Source organism: Pogona vitticeps, chromosome 7, assembly GCF_051106095.1.
Source record: "Pogona vitticeps strain Pit_001003342236 chromosome 7, PviZW2.1, whole genome shotgun sequence".
Taxonomy (NCBI): domain Eukaryota; kingdom Metazoa; phylum Chordata; class Lepidosauria; order Squamata; family Agamidae; genus Pogona; species Pogona vitticeps.
This window is the reverse complement of record NC_135789.1, coordinates 31,920,107-31,936,770: the sequence shown is the minus strand read 5'-3', so window position 1 is coordinate 31,936,770 and position 16,664 is coordinate 31,920,107. Positions and strand designations below refer to the sequence as shown.

General features: G+C 49.8%; 1 protein-coding gene across 5 annotated transcripts; it reads left to right on the top strand.

Moving 5' to 3' along the window:
• Positions 1–426: 426 nt before the first annotated feature.
• Positions 427–15,671, top strand: TRPV1 (transient receptor potential cation channel subfamily V member 1). Of its 5 annotated transcripts, none has more exons than XM_072978601.2 (17): positions 427–1,860; positions 2,478–2,887; positions 4,156–4,322; positions 4,649–4,801; positions 5,648–5,788; positions 6,159–6,457; positions 7,963–8,139; positions 8,571–8,735; positions 9,645–9,740; positions 10,214–10,284; positions 10,604–10,769; positions 11,393–11,459; positions 11,984–12,294; positions 13,073–13,200; positions 13,860–13,978; positions 14,460–14,589; positions 14,951–15,671. In XM_072978601.2, the coding sequence occupies exons 2-17, from the start codon at positions 2,589–2,591 to the stop codon at positions 14,976–14,978; spliced, it is 2,517 nt and encodes an 838-aa protein (XP_072834702.2). In that variant the 5' UTR covers positions 427–1,860; positions 2,478–2,588; the 3' UTR covers positions 14,979–15,671. The 5 variants fall into 5 exon arrangements, 4 of the variants coding, with proteins under 4 accessions (XP_072834702.2, XP_072834703.2, XP_078235278.1 ...); XR_012080734.2 differs by lacking the exon at positions 427–1,860 and having other exon boundaries at positions 2,023–2,887; positions 14,932–15,011; positions 15,187–15,671; XM_072978602.2 differs by lacking the exon at positions 427–1,860 and having other exon boundaries at positions 2,023–2,887; positions 14,951–15,011; positions 15,187–15,671.
• The last annotated feature ends 993 nt before the right edge of the window (positions 15,672–16,664 follow it).

The window sequence follows — 16,664 nt, the reverse complement described above, 5'->3', positions numbered from 1 at the left end:
AAAGCCTCTTGTTAGTGTGACGGTGGGTGAGAGAAGAGTTGAATGAAAACCTTAATGGACATCACCTATTCAGGTTTCGAAAAAGCCAGCCATACCCTTTTTAAATTACTCCATTCCATCCTGCCCTGCCAAACGATGATTGAATCTGTATATAGCAGATGGGAGTCCTTTCCGCCCACAGATACCTTTTGGCTTGGATTTTGGTGGCTGCCGTGCAGATTCCCCAGCCTGGCTTGGCTCCTGTCATGTTTCTCTTTTCTAAAAAAACAAAAAAACAAAAACAGGTCCTTCCTTTCATTCTGATCTCATTCCCGGATTGCACTATAGCCAGACTTCTGTCTAAAACAGAAGTAAACCAAGCTTCCAGAGAGTCGTCCAAGGAATGAGCAATTAAATAAAGAATAACAATTAAAAACGAAGACCGACAGCACTAACATGATTGCTTTTTTTTTGAAAAGGAAAGGGACAATCAACGGAAATGCAACAGCCCTTTGTTGTGAGGCTTTTTGATGAGGTCATGGTGGAACAGTCAGGTTTGCTGCGGCAGGAAGAATTGTGTCGGTGGGGAAGCAAGAAGGACGGAACGTGAGTGAAGAGCACCTTACGACTGGTTAAAAGGAAAAGCAGCCTCAGTTCCCAGAGTGGGATCTCCAGAGAGATTGTGGGGACAGCAGGGCTGTGCATTTTGGCACCCCTTTCCAAGGAGACTCCAAAAAACAAGGGCTGTTATATTAACAATCTGGTTTGGGCTGTTTTAGCTCAACTGGGAGCAGGTCTTTTGCAAAGTCAATGGCTCTTCATGACAGGTTCCAGAACAAATTACCCTGAAATGGGTTGCATCACAACAGGAGCAGTTAGAAAACAGTTGCTAAAGGAATGGTTGGAATATATCTTTTCCCCTGAGATAACAGGGGGTTTCCTTGCCTCTCTGTTTTACTCTCAGCCTTCCCAGGATCAGCTGTGTCCATAGACAGAGTGAAGAGCTTGCCTCAGGCGGCGGGCTCTGGGAGCCGGCAGCAACAGCCTCGCTCTTAGGGAGAGCTAACTGGCTGCCTGTTTCCTTGTCTCAAAAGTAGAACCTATTCATGCCACAGAACCTGCCCTGCCTCCGTTAAACTCGCTTCTTGCTTCGGGGGCATATAAGCCCCTCACGGCTTTTCAAGCAAGATCTGAGTGCCAGTCTTGGTCCCCTTCCGAATGGAAAGACAGCAGCGACAGATCCTTCTGTCCCAAGTGGCAAAAGACTACAGGCTGCCTCACGGGGTTGTCGTGAAGATAACATGGGAAGCCAGGAGCTGCACCTTCTTCCCTGACAGACGAAGAGGTAGAATAAGACATTTAAAAAGAAATTAGAAAGCTGTTTGAGCTACAAAGAAAGAATTAGAAGTCAGGGCAAAACAAAAATGCATTTTTCCTTCTCGGAAAGGAATTTTAAGTTTCTTCTGCTTCAAGGCAGGTGGGGGGGATGTGAAACCTCAAACATGGCCAAGTCCTTCCCCCCCCCCTTCCCCTGGTTTAATTTGTTTGCAGAAAGCTTTGCTGGACTCCCGGGAATAGCAATTGATTCTGGTTTCCAGAGCAGCCTTTTTCCATTATTCTCTTACTCAAAGTCCGGGTAGCTCTCAGCATCATCGCCTGCTCGCTCAAAACTCAGTGGCTGTTACGGGCCGGTCTCTGTGAAACCAGGAGCGAGGGGAAGAGAGAAGAAACCACCGCCACCCTCCCTGGCTTCCATCTCTTGTCCTGCCCCAACTACGGAGAGCACCTAAGGAGGGGCGACGTGGACCTGGACGTTGGCGTGGAAGGCAAAAACTCTGCTGAAATAACTGAGTAAGCGGGAGGTAACGCCTGCTGAGATTTGTAAGTCCAGCATTTTGTCTTCATTTCTCATGCACGTGTGGCTTGTACATTTCAGTTTATGTTTGATTGTGGATGCATTCATGCCCATCAGTCATTTTTAGAACTCGTGTCCTGTGGATAATGTCCGGTTTACTCACGCCTTTTCTCCCACCCATCTTTGTGACCCCCAAAGCAACCGGCCTATATTCACAAGCTTAAGAGTTACTCTGCAAACTCTATGTTAAAGTTTTCCGTTCTGTGCTAGGGTGCCTGGTTCGGAGTTGGGCTAAGTTCCTTTTTTAGACTTCAGCTCCCAGAATCCCCCAGCCAGCCAGCAGCAGAGCTCATGGGAGATATAATCTAAAACAAGATCCCCGAAATCTGGGCCGTGGTACCTGCTTAACGGCTGTTGATTAAACAGCCACTTTTAAGAGGTTCACGTGGGATGCGGGTTGGGCTGGCTTGTTGTTTCTCCTTGAGAGGGTTTTCAACCTAAACCCTCCGTCGGTTGTGCCTTCCTGCTTATTGGAATGTGTTCTTGGTGTTGCTTTTATGCCCTGTCTTTTAGTGTCGTGTCGGTTTGTTCCTTTTAAGCATTTATAGATGTCCTGGTTTTTAACTTTAAATATTGTCTTAAGGAGAAAGGTGGGGATCAAAACATTTTCAATAAAACCAGCCCAACCGACGAACGGGTCCCACCCTAGACGTCACCATCAAGCTTCTGGGGGCAACTCTTTGCTCTCTCAACCATGTCGGGAATCCTGGGCAAGATGCGGAAGCTCGGGAGCTCCGACCTGGATGACTCCGAAGCGACCGACGACCACACGGAGGGCGAGGATTCGGCCTCCAGCACCCCCAGCAACAGCATGAGGGCGGCAGGGGCGAAGCACGGCCTCTTCGCGAGGCGGGCGCGGTTCGGGATCGGCGACGGCGACAAGGACATGGCCCCCATGGATTCCTTCTACCAAATGGACCACCTGGTCTCCAGCCCCATCATTAAGTTCAGCCTCAGCCTGGAAAGAGGACGGTGCGGCAACCACTGCGCCAAGTGAGTGCGGCTCAGGGTCGGGCGGGAGCCGGGCTCAAGAAAAACTCCCCGGGAAAAAACCCTTCGTGATGCGTCCCATTCCCTTCTTGCAGCAGCTCTGGCCTAATGGAGACACGTTTGCGGTGTAACCGTAACTTTTTTTGGTTCCTTCGATAGTGACCTCGGTGTGGCCTGACCGAATGAGGGAGGGGGGATATCCCGTGTGGTGGGTGCCGTCCCGGATTGCGGTGTGTGCTGATGGAGACAAATCACTTTTAAGAATTCATGGGGGGAAACGGGGTTACCTGCTTTTGAGAAGCGGAAGGGAAGAGCTGATGGTTTTGAAAAAAAATTGCCCCAAATTTGTACTTTTGCAAGCGTGAAGTGCCAGTTCTGCAGGCCATCAGCTTGTAGCATTCAGATTTTTAAAAGTAACTATAAGGAACTATTTTATTTCCTTTGGAGACATGAGAATGTAAGAGGCTACTTATTGAAAACCGTAAGAATTAATTAATATACTTCTTTCTTTCCTTAATTAGTGTATTTCAAGCCCACCTTGTATCGGCAGATGCTGAAAATAAACCTGCCTTGAGCTGGAGAGCTCGGTGGTGGTGAAAGAATCTGGCGCTCTGGAGCCAGAGGTTGGGAGTTCGATTCCCCCGCTGGGTCTCCTTGACAAGGGCTGAGCTTAATCATCCAGCTCTGCAGTTCTAAGATGATGATGATATAAGAATCTAGAAATAGTTCTGATACTTTGAAACAATTTAAAATTCTACAGTGTTCTTTTTTTAATGGTTTAACTGTAATGATAAATGACATCAAGGTTTTGGAATACAGTCCTAAATACAGCCGGAGGAATCGTACGCCAGGTGTCGAGGCAACACTTAGGTAAATCCCATGGTTTCAGTGAATCTCCACTTGCTGGGAACTAAAGACTGTCGCGGCACCCCATGCGACGGTCCAAAAGAGAGGACAGCATTTTGTAAAGTGCATTTTCTGGATGGTGGCCCCCACCCTCCCTTTCCATGAGCCTCATTGACAGGAGCTGGTGAGGGTCCCAGAGCCTCAGTTATTGTGTTAGGGTTCTGAGTGGGGCAATGAATTAAGACGAAAGGTTTATACGATCTGAAAAGAGACCAGAGGATATTGATTAATCAGCTTTTGTGCCTTCTTCTGAGAAGGGGGTTGACCGTCTCCAAAGGGGAAGGGCAGAAACCTTTGACCTTCGCAGAGACCTTTGACCTTCGGATCCTCGTCAGCCAGGGGGAAATCTCCTTTCTCTGCTCTAGGCTCGTGTCCACGGCTTCCATTGGGGTACGGGCCGAGAAGGCGTTTAAGATTTACGACCGGAGGAGGCTGTTTGAGGCAGTGGCCAAGGGCGATCCCAGTGATTTGGATGACCTTCTGGTGTATCTGCTGGAGACGCTGAAGACCCTGACGGATGAGGAATTCAAAGGTAAAAGTGGGAAGGACCCCCTGCCTGCCTCTGTTCCTTCTGTGGATTGGAGGACCAGGATGGCATTCGGGGAGGCGGCTGACTTTTTTTTTTTCCAGATGTGGGCTGAAGTCTGTGGAAGAGAAAACTTGTTCATTTTCCAGGCGGTTCGGGAGTCTGTGGTTTTTTTGTTTTTCGTTTTGGTTGCCACAGGCAGAACAAGGCTGCCCCGCTTGTTCTTGGAAAAAGGAAAGAGTTTTAAATAACCAGTTCTTTTGCAGCTGGTTCTTCTAAGCTCTGCCTTCCCTCCCCGTCACCCCGATTAAGCAATGCTTGCTTGTTTCCAGAGCCAGATACCGGGAAAACGTGCCTGCTGAAAGCCATGCTCAACCTTCATAATGGCTGGAACGATACCATCCCTCTTTTGCTGGAGATTGCCGAGAAGACAGAGAATCTGAAGGAGTTTGTGAACGCTGAATACACCGACGGCTACTATAAGGGTGAGGGAGGCATCGGTGGGCATGAGGTTGCGGTGTGAGGTGGGGGGGCTCTTCCTGTGAGGGCTTGGCTGAGGAAGAGGCCGGAATCCCTGAGACGTTGCGATTCCAAGTGGGCCCAAGTCACCTTGTTGACTGACCGGAGAACGGAAGAATTACTTTAGGGAGAACAGAACTCCCTCTCCCCCTGGGCCAGCACCATGTTAGTGGCAGACGAAAGTGGGGAGCCGTTATCCATGAAGTTAACTGTCTCGAGCTCAAAGAGTTAATCCCCAGCAGGAGGCCCTAATGTGGAGTATAAACCTGTAAGCTACAACGGTTAGATGACTCAACGAGCGCTGTAGCTGATCAGTTGACGGGAGGATGACTTGATCGCATCCCTTATTATTTATTTAATTCCCGTAGTGAATTAGTCACCATATGACGAACGGCTCGGAGGAGGAGGTCTGTGTTTGTTACTTATTTCTGAGATTCATTAATGGCTCTGCAGCGCGCACCCCTCACCCATAAAATAGCCCAGAACCTTTGTCAAAACGGTGGTCCAGAGGGGCATGGACTGCAGAGCCGGGCGGCCCCTCGGAAGGGGCAGATCCGTCTGGTGGTTTAGGGGGTCTGGATCAGGAGCAAGGTGGGCGAAAGGCTTCCTTGCACCCAGCCAGTGTCCCCTGAGGTAAGAGATTTACCGATCTGTATCGGGAAGGACTCCTCCGATCAAGGAGGATTTGAAGAACCGTGAAAGGGGTGGCCCTGATCCTGTTACTGGCGTGAAGGGATTAAGGCTCGGAAACCGAGTTCTGCTGCCAGCCCCTCTTCCCTCCTCGGCTTCTGACCGCCCTGACCCCTTCGCAGGTCAGACGGCGCTCCACATTGCCATCGAGAGGCGGAACTGCTACCTGGTGGAACTCCTGGTCAAGAACGGAGCGAACGTCCACGCAAAAGCCCGCGGGGAGTTCTTCCAGAAGATCAAAGGGAGGCCTGGGTTTTATTTCGGTAGGCTTCTCCATGCCCAGCCAATCGGTCACCGGTCTTTTTCTTTTACTTAAAACATCTGGATCCATACTACTACTAATAATAATACTACTAATACTAATACTAATGATGATGATGATGATGATGGTCCCTGTTGCTTACTATATCATGATTTATCTGTGAGAAAGGAGGGCTGAGGAAAGAGCCGCCCGCAGACACGTGTCCTGCTTGGGCTTCCTTGGTGGGGATCTGGGTTGAGGCACCTCTTTGGCCTTGTGGTGTACCTGAGGTGTGTGTGTGTGTGTGTTTTGTCGTCTTACCTCCTGCCAATGTAACGTGGGCTGTGTCGGTGGTGGCCCCCCCCACGGGTGGCTGACTTGTGTGCCCTCAGGTGAGCTCCCGCTCTCCCTGGCCGCTTGCACCAACCAGCTGAACATCGCCAAGTACCTCCTGGAGAACCCCTATCACCCGGCCGACATTGCGGCTCAGGATTCCATGGGCAACACCGTCCTCCACGCCCTGGTGGAGATCGCCGACGACACGGAGGACAACACCAAGTTCGTCACCAACATCTACAACGAAATCCTCATCCTGGGAGCCCGGGTCAGCCCCACCCTCAAGCTGGAGGACATCGCCAACCGCCGAGGGCTTTCCCCGCTGACCCTGGCGGCCAAGACTGGGAAGTTACAGGTGGGTGGAATCATCATGGGGCGGGAAGGGGACCTCGAAGGCCCTCTCGTCCAACCCTCCTGCTCAGAGCAGGAATCCACATCCAAGCAGCTCGGACCAGAGGGTGGCCTGGTTTTCTCTTGAAGGCCTCCAGTGTTGGACCCCTCACCACCTCCCCCTGAGGCCATGGGTTCCGTTGTCGTACTACTCCAACAGTTAAGAAGTTTTTTCCTGATACTCAACAGAAATCTGACTTTCTGTTGCTTGAACCCCTTCTGACCTGTCCTGGACTCTGGGAGAGTGGAGGGCAGATCCTGCCCCACCTCTCTGTAGGACTACCTATCAAGCCTTTGAAAAGTGCTCTCCGATCTTCTTTTCTCAAGGTTAAAACATGCCCAGCTCTTTCAGTCTTTCCTCACAGAAGTTGTTTCACTCCCAATGAATGATGCCCCCGCGCTGCCCCCCCCCCGGCTAGGCATTCTGGAAAAAAAGAGAAAGAACCAATAAGACAAAACTTGGATACTCCGTTTTGAGAATCCAAACGATCCCTTTTGGAGACTCAGGGTGCCTTTTATGTCTGTGGCCATCACAGCCACCTCCTGCTTTCAAGAAAAAGCTAAATCTGATGCCATGTTTTCTTCTTGGTCTTGGGGGGGGAGGAGGAGAGGAAGGTTCGAGCTTAAGAGGGCAGAACAGTTGGAGGGATCCCCTGCTGCCGTGGCCCCTTTTCCCACGTGTCACGTCTTTTCTGGGAAGGCGTGCTGGGTCCCCAAGGGATGGCCGCCTCACCTGAGGGCGTGGCACCCCTGAATCAGGAGTGCGGTCATCATCCTGCCCTGCCTCGTGCCGGGAGATAGTGTACGGCATGACTCACCCTCGACTGAGGCTGGCCAGAAACAGGGCATCCGAAACCCTGCATCCGTTGTAAAAGGGCTGACTAAGGAGCCGGTTCTCTTGGCAGTTGCTTGAGACTCACCGGAGCCCTTTGATGGCGCAGACGGTTTGGGGACGGCGGGTTTTCAAGGTGGAGACGCAGGGACCGTCTGCATTTGTACAGAGTCGGGGCGTTTATATCCACCTAGCTGTAGAACCCTGGAGACTCTTCCGTGAAGTTTGCACCAGGCGTTCCGCACCTTGGGGTCCCCTGGAGTTCTCGGACTGCCCACTCCCAGAGGCTTTCCCCACTCCCTTGTGCTGGCCAGGATTTCTCGGGAGTTGGAGCCCAAGAACATCTGGGGACCTCCAGGTTGGCAGCCGCTGATTCAAACCACCCTGAGCCCTCTCAGCCTTGGGACGGGTCGGGTGGCCTTCTCGTGGGTATTTCTAGAGCTGGTGTTGGGGTGTCGTTGTGGCGCAGGCCATGCTCCCAAGTGTGCTGAAATGTTGTGCCTGTAATTAACTCAACTGGGAAGCAGTCTCTTGGTTCTTAATACTTGGGGGTTCCTCTTTGCTCATGCCTTCGACGCCTCTGGATTCTTATTTTCCCACAAACGCTGCCATCCGGTTTCTGCTTCTTTTGGCATTAGGTCTTCGCCTATATCCTCCGACGGGAGATGAAGATGCCGGAATGCCGCCATCTGTCCCGGAAGTTCACCGAATGGGCTTACGGGCCGGTCCATTCCTCCCTGTACGATCTCTCCAGCATCGACACTTGCGAGAAAAATTCCGTCCTGGAGATAATCGCTTACAGCAGTGAGACACCGGTGGGTGGCCTGTGCTTCCTTCCTCCCCCCCTGGTCCTCCTCATTTTATTCCTTACAACAAGCCTACGAGGTAGGCTAGGCTGGAGATTCTTATGAATTGGTGGGATTAGAACCGGGGACCCCCAAACCTCAAGGTTCCCCCTCGGACCCACAAGTAACTGTGCCTCATACATAGCCTGGTCTCTGGCTCCCTCGTGTGGCTAGTTCTGGTCACTTCATCTTCAGAAATATACATTTCTAGGATTATTTTTTTAGTATTTTCAGACCTTGGACAGACACTGATCTTGCAGATAAGGTGTGTGTGTGTGTCTTCCTGCTGTCTTACAAAAGGGGAGGGGGAAAGCCCTGTTTTTGTTTTTTGTTTTTTTTTGGGGGGGGGTTTGGCCTGCTTTCTCCGCACGGGGGTCTAGTCTTCCTCCTTTCCCTTCCAGAACCGTCACGAAATGCTTCTGGTGGAGCCTCTCAACCAGCTCCTGCAGGACAAGTGGGACCGCTTTGCCAAACACCTTTTCTACTTCAACTTCTTCGTTTACGCCGCCCACATCCTTATCCTCACCGTCGCCGCCTACTACAGGCCCACCAAGAAACACGGAACGGTAGAGTTCAGCCCCTCCTCTTTCGGGGTGGGGGGGGTGCCTTCCCTTCCAGGAGTGAAAAGCTGCTCTCCCCTTTCTCTCTCTCTCTCTGTCTCTCCTGCTCTTGTGGCGTGGTTAACGCGGATGAAAGAGACGTGGGGGAGCTTGTCGCTGCTATTTGCCACTAACGAACAAGCATTATTGGTGAAAACAAAGTTTTAAAAAAGTTTTTAAAAAGCAAAAACCGGGTGCCACCTTATAGACTAACTTCTGTATACTTTTAAAATGTGAGCTTTTCTGACTTTTTTTGTGTGTGTCTGTTCTTTTTCATATTAACATTTATACAAGTTAATCTTTAAGGCGCCACCATGTTTTTGCCTTTTTAAAAGTTTTTTTTAAAATTTTGTTTTGACTGATAATTCTTTGGTCGGACTAACACGGCTACCCCTTCTACAACTAACGGATGAGTCTCCATTTGGATCCCTCCTTTGACACTGGATTTTAAAATTCCCATTTTTATGCCGCTTTCCTTCAAGAGACTTGAGTCTCTTCCTCCTGCTCCTCCTCATGTTATCCCCTACAACAAGCCTGCGAGGTAGGCTAGGCTGGAGATTTTCATGAATTGGTGGGATTAGAACCTTGGACCCCCAAACCTCTTGGTTCCCCTTTGGACCCACAAGTAACTGTACCTCATGTTTGAAAGGGGTGTTGTCGTCTCCATAAAGGGCTCGCCATTGAATGAACGGCAATTCCTGCCGTAAGACCCTCTGGCTTTATTTGTGAAGAGCCCTCTCCCTTTGGGGGTGTGTGAAATATCTGTGTCGGTTCCTCGAGGTGAGGGCCTGGTGGTTATACCCGGACGGTACAAGACTCTTCACCGGGTTGAAGGAGGGGAGGGTCTCTCTCACCTGTGCGTTTCGTTGTCCGCAGCCTCCGTTTGCCTTCCATCACACGACCGGCGAGTATTTCCGAGTCACCGGGGAGATCTTGAGCGTCCTGGGAGGCTTCTATTTCTTTTTCAGAGGGGTAAGACTCGGGTGGGAAGGCCTGCTATCGCGGCCGACAGAGAGAGTGAGTGAGACGAGAGCTCTGAAATTCTGTTTTTCTTGCTTGAGCTCAGCCTTGATCCTGTCCAGGTCCATCTCCAAGCAGCCCTGCTGAATCAGGAGCTGGGATGTGCCCAGGCCTCACTCTGGGGGTGGCACTTCCATTCATATTTTTCATCCTGGGGGTGGGCGGGTGGGGAAAGCAGCCGCCGCTGCCGCCTGGAGCCCTTTCCCCTCATCAGGGGCCATGTTCCTGTGGAGGCAATATTTGAACAGAGCAAGCACATGCCATAGGACGGAGCTGAAACCCAGAGTGGGTGAGACTAGAGAGAAGAGGGCCCCACATTTTGTCTCTCGCTCTCGCTCTCTGTTCTTCCCACTGGGAAACTTTATTCAGCTTTCCAGGGGTAGAAAACCCACTTCTCTCTTTCCGTTCTTCTTTGGCGTTTGCAGATCAAATACTTCAAGCAGAGGCGCCCGTCTTTGAAAGCCATCTTCACAGATAGCTACAGTGAGCTCCTTTTGTAAGTATCTCCCCTACATCCACTCTGTTTAAAACTAGCCAGGGTTCAGGAGCCCGTCAATTCAGCCTCCGTTGAAAAGCTGCAGCAAAGGAGGACTTCGCTTTTTCTAAGGCAGTCCATTCCATTTTCAGGCTCCTTCCCTGTGCAATGTCCTCCTGCTGGCTAGCCAAAATCTCCTTTTTGGGCCCTTTAGATTCCCCCAGTTTTTGTCCTGCCTTTTGGGGTCTGACTCCGGGCACCGGCTATGTCATTCTGGACCTTCAAGCCGTTTTGGTGGGCTCATCCCGCTCCCTTCCTCTCTGTCTCTCCTCTGCTCCAGTTTCATCCACTCGCTCTTACTCCTGGGCGCCTTGGTGCTCTACTTTAGCAGACAAGAACTCTACGTGGTCTTCATGGTCTTCTCACTGGCGCTGGGGTGGACCAACCTGCTCTATTACACCCGTGGCTTCCAGCAGATGGGCATCTACTCCGTCATGCTGGAGAAGGTCCGTCCCGGTTGAAGGAGGAATAGTTTTAAAGGAAGGATAGGGGAAATATGTCCTGATTTTCTCCATGTTCAATTTTATCCCCTCCCCAAATCTCAAATACTTTTTATCCTGAATGTGAAGCACAGGGGTGGGGGGTTCGGGAAGATTTTTTTTTTAATCAGTCAACCTCCTGCAGCTAAATTCTCGGCCTAAGTCATCTTCCCTGCGGATTCAGGATGTAAATGAAATCCAGTAAATCTGCCACCCTTGTCAGTTTAGAGCAGCCTGTCCTGTGGACAAGCAAAGCTTAGAGACACTGGAAGTATAGAAAGATGGGAGGATCGTTTTTTAAAAAAGGCAAGCACCCTTCCTGTGCTTCTGATTTTTAAAACAAACCCATGCGACAGAGGATTGACCGTGAATTGCAGCAAAGCATTATGTATGCCGTTTTGTTTTAGGGGACCTCCTCAAAACGGTTCTCTTTCGGAGCATCCCGGAGTCCCCTTTCTGCTCTTAATGGGGTGAGGGAGAGGTTGTTTGCAGAAACGGAAACTAGATCCCTGTTACAGATGATGGATGTGTTGTAGTTGCCCTTGGGCTATGATCACCACTCTCCTCTTGCTCTTCCTCTCTTCCTGCAGATGATGCTGAGAGACCTCTGCCGCTTCATCGTGGTTTACTTATTGTTCCATTTGGGCTTTTCCACAGGTACTTTGAATCTCTCTTTTGCCTCCCTGTCATGGGAGCAGCAGGAGAGGGCAAAGATGGATGCTGAATACAGTAGGACCCCTGTATACCGGGGATGACTATGCATGCTTTCACTTATCCACGGTCTGAAAATATTAGAAGTATTAAAAGGAAAAACCCCATTAAACTATTTTCACATGTATTACCAGAATTGTCCACTAGAGGGTGACAGAGGCCATGCTATAAATACTTGTTAGCAAAAAAATACATCAGATGGTCTCTGACATCCTCTAGTGGGCAGTTCTGGTAATGCATGTGGAAAAAAATTCTGATTTCTTGTACCAAGCTATCTAGAGAGAGTTCACTATTATCTGTGGTTTTCAGTATCCACGGGGTGTGTATGTATGGAGCCCATCCCCAGCAGATATGAGGGTCCCACTGTACCGACCTCATATTGGGTGGCCACTTTCTTTTTGCACTGCCAGGACGGGGATTCTGGGAGTCGGCCAGTGCCATGTGCTTCTCGTTCTCCTGTCTCCCCATAGCTGTGGTGACCCTCATTGAGGAGGATGACGAGAAGCAGGAGGTTGTGAACCAGACCAACTGCCCGTACCAGCTCAAGCGCCGCCCCTCCTACAACAACCTCTACTCCACCTGCCTGGAGCTCTTCAAGTTCACCATCGGCATGGGCGACCTGGAGTTCACCGAGCAGTATCGCTTCAAGCCCATCTTCGTCACCCTCCTGGTCCTCTACGTCATCCTCACCTATATCCTCCTCCTGAACATGCTGATCGCCCTGATGGGGGAAACTGTCAACAAGATCGCCCAGGAGAGCAAAAGCATTTGGAAGCTCCAGGTAGAGCCGGCCTCTCTCTCTCTCTGCCTGGGATTTTTATTCCAGACGTCTCCCGCATGCTCCTTGATGAGGAGGGGAAGGCGCAGGTTTGTGGAAGGCCCCCTGCTCTGTACGCAGAATGCGTCCTGTTTAATTTCAGCTCTCGCCTGGTAGGCTTAGAGAAGGCACCATTCTTCCCATCGGAAGGCACTCGGTGCATTTATTTCTTGCAGTCCTGCTAACCCCCAGACCTTGGGGGAATGGATTACAATCCGCAACATCACATTGAGAGAAGCTAATTGAATCTGAATAATGGAAAATTATTTTGAAACCACGTAAAATGTTGAAAGACGGAACAGAGTAAACCGAAGGATTGGAGAGCAGGCTTTTGTCTGCCAAAAGCTTCAGTGAGCAGCTGGGTGGGAAGGACACCGTTTCTGTCTCAAAATGCTGGCAAGTGGGTGGCCATTCTGTGTAATCTAGGAGCAGGGAAACATATCCCCCCATCCGCAATGGCATTAGACCTCAGTCCCTGTCATCTTTCACCTTCGACTGTGCTGGCTACCAGGACAGATGGAAATTTATCATCTGTTTACTTGAAGACAGAGGGAAATCTTGGGGCCACTAGAGACTTTGGGTTAAAATCCACACGGTCCTTTGCTGTTGATTTGGCTGACTGGGGTTTCTCGGCCGAGTAGATGTAGAGGGGCCACAGCCTCCCACCGCTGTCGTAACCTACACGCCCAATTCTAATTTTGTAAAAAAAAAAAATCCCTCCCCTCTTTCTTTTAACACACAGCGAGCCATCACCATTTTGAACATCGAGAACAGCTACTGGAATTGTATCGTCAACCCATTCCGGTCCGGGAGGGAGGTTTTGGTGGGGACAACCCCTGATGGCAAAGATGATTACCGTTGGTGCTTCAGGTAGTACTGGTGATGATGATTTTTAGTTCATCTTGGGGGTTCGGAGCCCTTTGTCCACGCAAAGCATGTGTTTGACTCTTGAGTAATGACAACGTGGTCGTTCCAAAATGTGGCTCCACGTCCCCAGCTATTTTGCAGCTCGGCTCACGGAGCATAAAACAAGGAGGGGGGGATAGTTTGGTGATTTTCGGGGTCTTGGGCAGGAGGCAGAGTTTTGAGCTCTTGAGCTCAAAACACCAGGACTTTTCGATAGTTGAGGGTCGTTATACCTTCTGCCATCCCTTTGGGGGTTCTTGGTTCTCTCTGAGTTTAGCAGGAAGCAGTGGCTTAGGGATGGGCTTTTCCTAGCCGAAAGAGATTTCCGCCAGCTGTCCCTGTTGAGCAAAATATGTTTTGCACGACTTAGCCTCGAGTGAACAATTAAGACTCATTAGCCTTACAAAACACATGCTCTTGCTGAAGACAAAAACAGGGAAGTGTGCAAAATAATTTTGAGACCACTTAAAATGTTGAAGACGGATCGTCACTGCTGTGGATCGTCGCTGCAGTTTCGAAGCACGCAATACACGGAGGGTCATGAGACGTGTCTGAGAACTGACCCCTGTCCTTCCGCTGAGCTGTACGAGCAGCCTTGATCCTTCTTGGCGTTCTTTGAACAGGGTCGACGAGGTGAACTGGTCCACATGGAACACCAACCTGGGCATCATCAACGAAGACCCCGGCGGCTGCAACGAAGATTTGAAACGAAACCTGAGCTTTTCTCTCAAGCCCGGGAGAGGTGAGGAAACCGGGTGCCTTAGAGGGCTAGTCAGGAGCAACTTTGCGACAGTCAGATCCTGCCTGATTTTGCCGGTAATTATTTTCAGGGCGGACAGCATGCAGCGATTTCTGATTTATTGCAGGGCATCAGAAGTTCATCTCTCAACACCAGGGGCGCAAAATAAAAAAAATATGCCAGCTTTGCAGTTGGCAGCAGAGCTGTCTGAAGAATCAATGGATTTTTGTCTTTCAAGCTATGAAATTTCACAGCCTTGCAAGTTGAAAATTCACCTGCTTATGTTTGATGATTGGTTATCAGAATATAAACACAGGATTCCTTTGACAGTGTCCATGCCGTTACCCCTTAATACTGTTTCATATTAAGATATTATACCATAAAAAGTTTGTAAAATGGAAGGCAGGATGAGGGGAGAGAGGAAGGGTTTGAGGGACAGAGTCCAGGAAAAGACCTTGCATTAAAAAGTGAGTTTCTGTGTCAGTTTCAGGGAAAAACTGGAGAACTCTTGTGCCGATCCTGCGAGATGGGAAACGAGAGGGTTCGCTCAAGCCCATTTCGGAAGATGACACGGATTCAGATCAGCCGGAAATCCGGAAGAAATCCCTCCCCAAGTTGGTCTGCTTTTATATCATCTCCATTCCCCCACCCCACCCTTTGTGTGTTTTGTTGCTTGAAGTGGGGGGCGCTGCCAGAAAGATCTGGGAAACTCTTGCCAAGCAGAGCCAGATACTTCCCTCGACATCGCTTCCTCCGGATGACTAGGACTACAGTACCTATCATCCCCAGTGATAGTCCAGGGCTTCGGAAGGGCCTCTGAAGCGATTCCTTGCATTCAAGAACAGCTTTAGGCCTTGTGAGCTTCTAACCACTTCAAATATCGGCTGGAGAAAACGAGAAAGAAGTGTGTGGATCTAATTCTAGGTGGGTGTTTTTATTTTGTCTTCCACTTACAGCCCCGTCTTATGATCTTAGGGTTTGCGGAGTGGACCGAAGGCGATGAGCAGATAATTCCAGATGCTTCTGTATCATCTCGGTAAAAAGTGCATTGGATTTTAAGCAGGCGGGCTGTTGTATAAGTGTTTCAGCCCGTATTGTTGTGTCTGCCTCAGAGATGCCCGAAAGCCCTCGGGCCCTCTTAGCCCTTAACTCTTAGTTGCACTGTATTTATTGAACTTTTGTTATCTTCCCCTCTTCCGGTCCCTCTGAAGGATGGGCGAGGTGGGCTGCGTGGACCTTTGAGAAAGGCAGAGAATGCGAATAGGGAACTTCCAGTGAGCTCAGGACCCGAATTTTCACCCACAGCGGACCACACTGGGCGTAGAAATCGCTGGGAACGGATGATGCTGGGGTCCTCAGTGGTGGGGAGGAGCGGATCCAGTTGAACCTTTGGGCAGGCATAGGCCAAAGAATGGCCGGGGGCCACAGAGGCTCCCCAAAGCAGCTTTTGTGCCTTTACCCCCATCAAAACAGGCCACTGCCTTTTGGTGGCAAACTGGGGGAAACTTTAAAACAAGCAAAAAAAGATTTTAAAAACTGCTGTTGGCTGCTATTATGTGTTACCGTGACTGCCTCACTGTGTGTTTAGTGATTTTATTCGTCCCTGTAACTCGCTTTGGAAAAGTTTGTTTTTTTCCTAATATTGCAGAGTATAAGAATATATTACAAAATAAAATGAAGGAAACATGGAACCTTCCACAGGTCCTTGTGACTAATTTTTCTCTCTGTGCGTGTTAAGTGCCCTTAAGTGGAAACTTCTCATAGCGAAGCCCGGATTCCCTCGGAAGGCTTGCTGAGTAAGAGAAACAGGCTTTTGAATCTGAAGGATGGTGGCAGGAGGAAAACAGACTTAAGGACGGGTGAGAGTTTTGATTTGGTTCCTTTTGGATAAGAGCTGGTCAAAAACCGCAAAGGCTTTCTTCTTCAGCCATGAGAGGTTTTTTTTGTTAAAAATGAAGTTAATTTCCAAACCAAGAAATTTCTGCAATCTGACTTCAAAGTGGGCTGTTAGGGCTCCCCAACGTGACTGCTGTGACTCTCGAAAGGAGCTTAATCTGAGCATTAATCAGCCTTCAGGTCTGGTGCGTGTGTATATGTGTACACACGGGGGAGGGGGGGAACAGCATGGGAGAGAAAGCACAGGAAGTTTCTGTGGTGGGTTATGTTGAGCTGGTTGAAGCTGGTTTCACACAGCCTCTCTCGTCCCATACCTAAAAGGATCAGCTTTGCTCGTGCCTTTTTTTAAAAGCCCGTCTTTTTTCTCACTACTGTACTTCTCTTCAAACATAGGCTTTTGGAAAACCTGCCACCAAGTGTTTAATTCATTTAATGCATCTGGAGCTTTCCAGAGGCTTTCATGGGGAGCCTTATATTTTTATGCTTTGTTACGCAGGATGATCTCCAGTCTGTGCCGTCCGATTTACAGAGGCTCTATAAACGAGCCCTCTCCGGAAGGTGCTGTCTCCTTCACAGCCTGGTCCAGGTGATGCTGGCTCAAGGCCATGGTGGCCTTCAGGGAGTCAGGCCTTTCCATCTTCCTTTTCTCCTGCTGCCTTCAGCTTTTGCTAGAATGATTGTCTTTTCCGGTCATCTTGGCACAGGAGGGCGGGATTTTGGGAGAGCCCCTTCAACCTTCTTTTAGGTCTGTAACACTCACTCGCCTTTTTGGTTTGCCTGCTTCACTTCCTGC

Bases quoted from the DNA above. Each gene is read 5' to 3' on its own strand.
- TRPV1 (XM_072978601.2), top strand. From the start codon at position 2,589: ATGTCGGGAATCCTGGGCAAGATGCGGAAGCTCGGGAGCTCCGACCTG. The intron at 2,888-4,155 runs GTGAGTGCGGCT...TCTCTGCTCTAG, and splicing joins TGCGGCAACCACTGCGCCAA to GCTCGTGTCCACGGCTTCCA. The intron at 12,295-13,072 runs GTAGAGCCGGCC...TTTAACACACAG, and splicing joins AAAGCATTTGGAAGCTCCAG to CGAGCCATCACCATTTTGAA.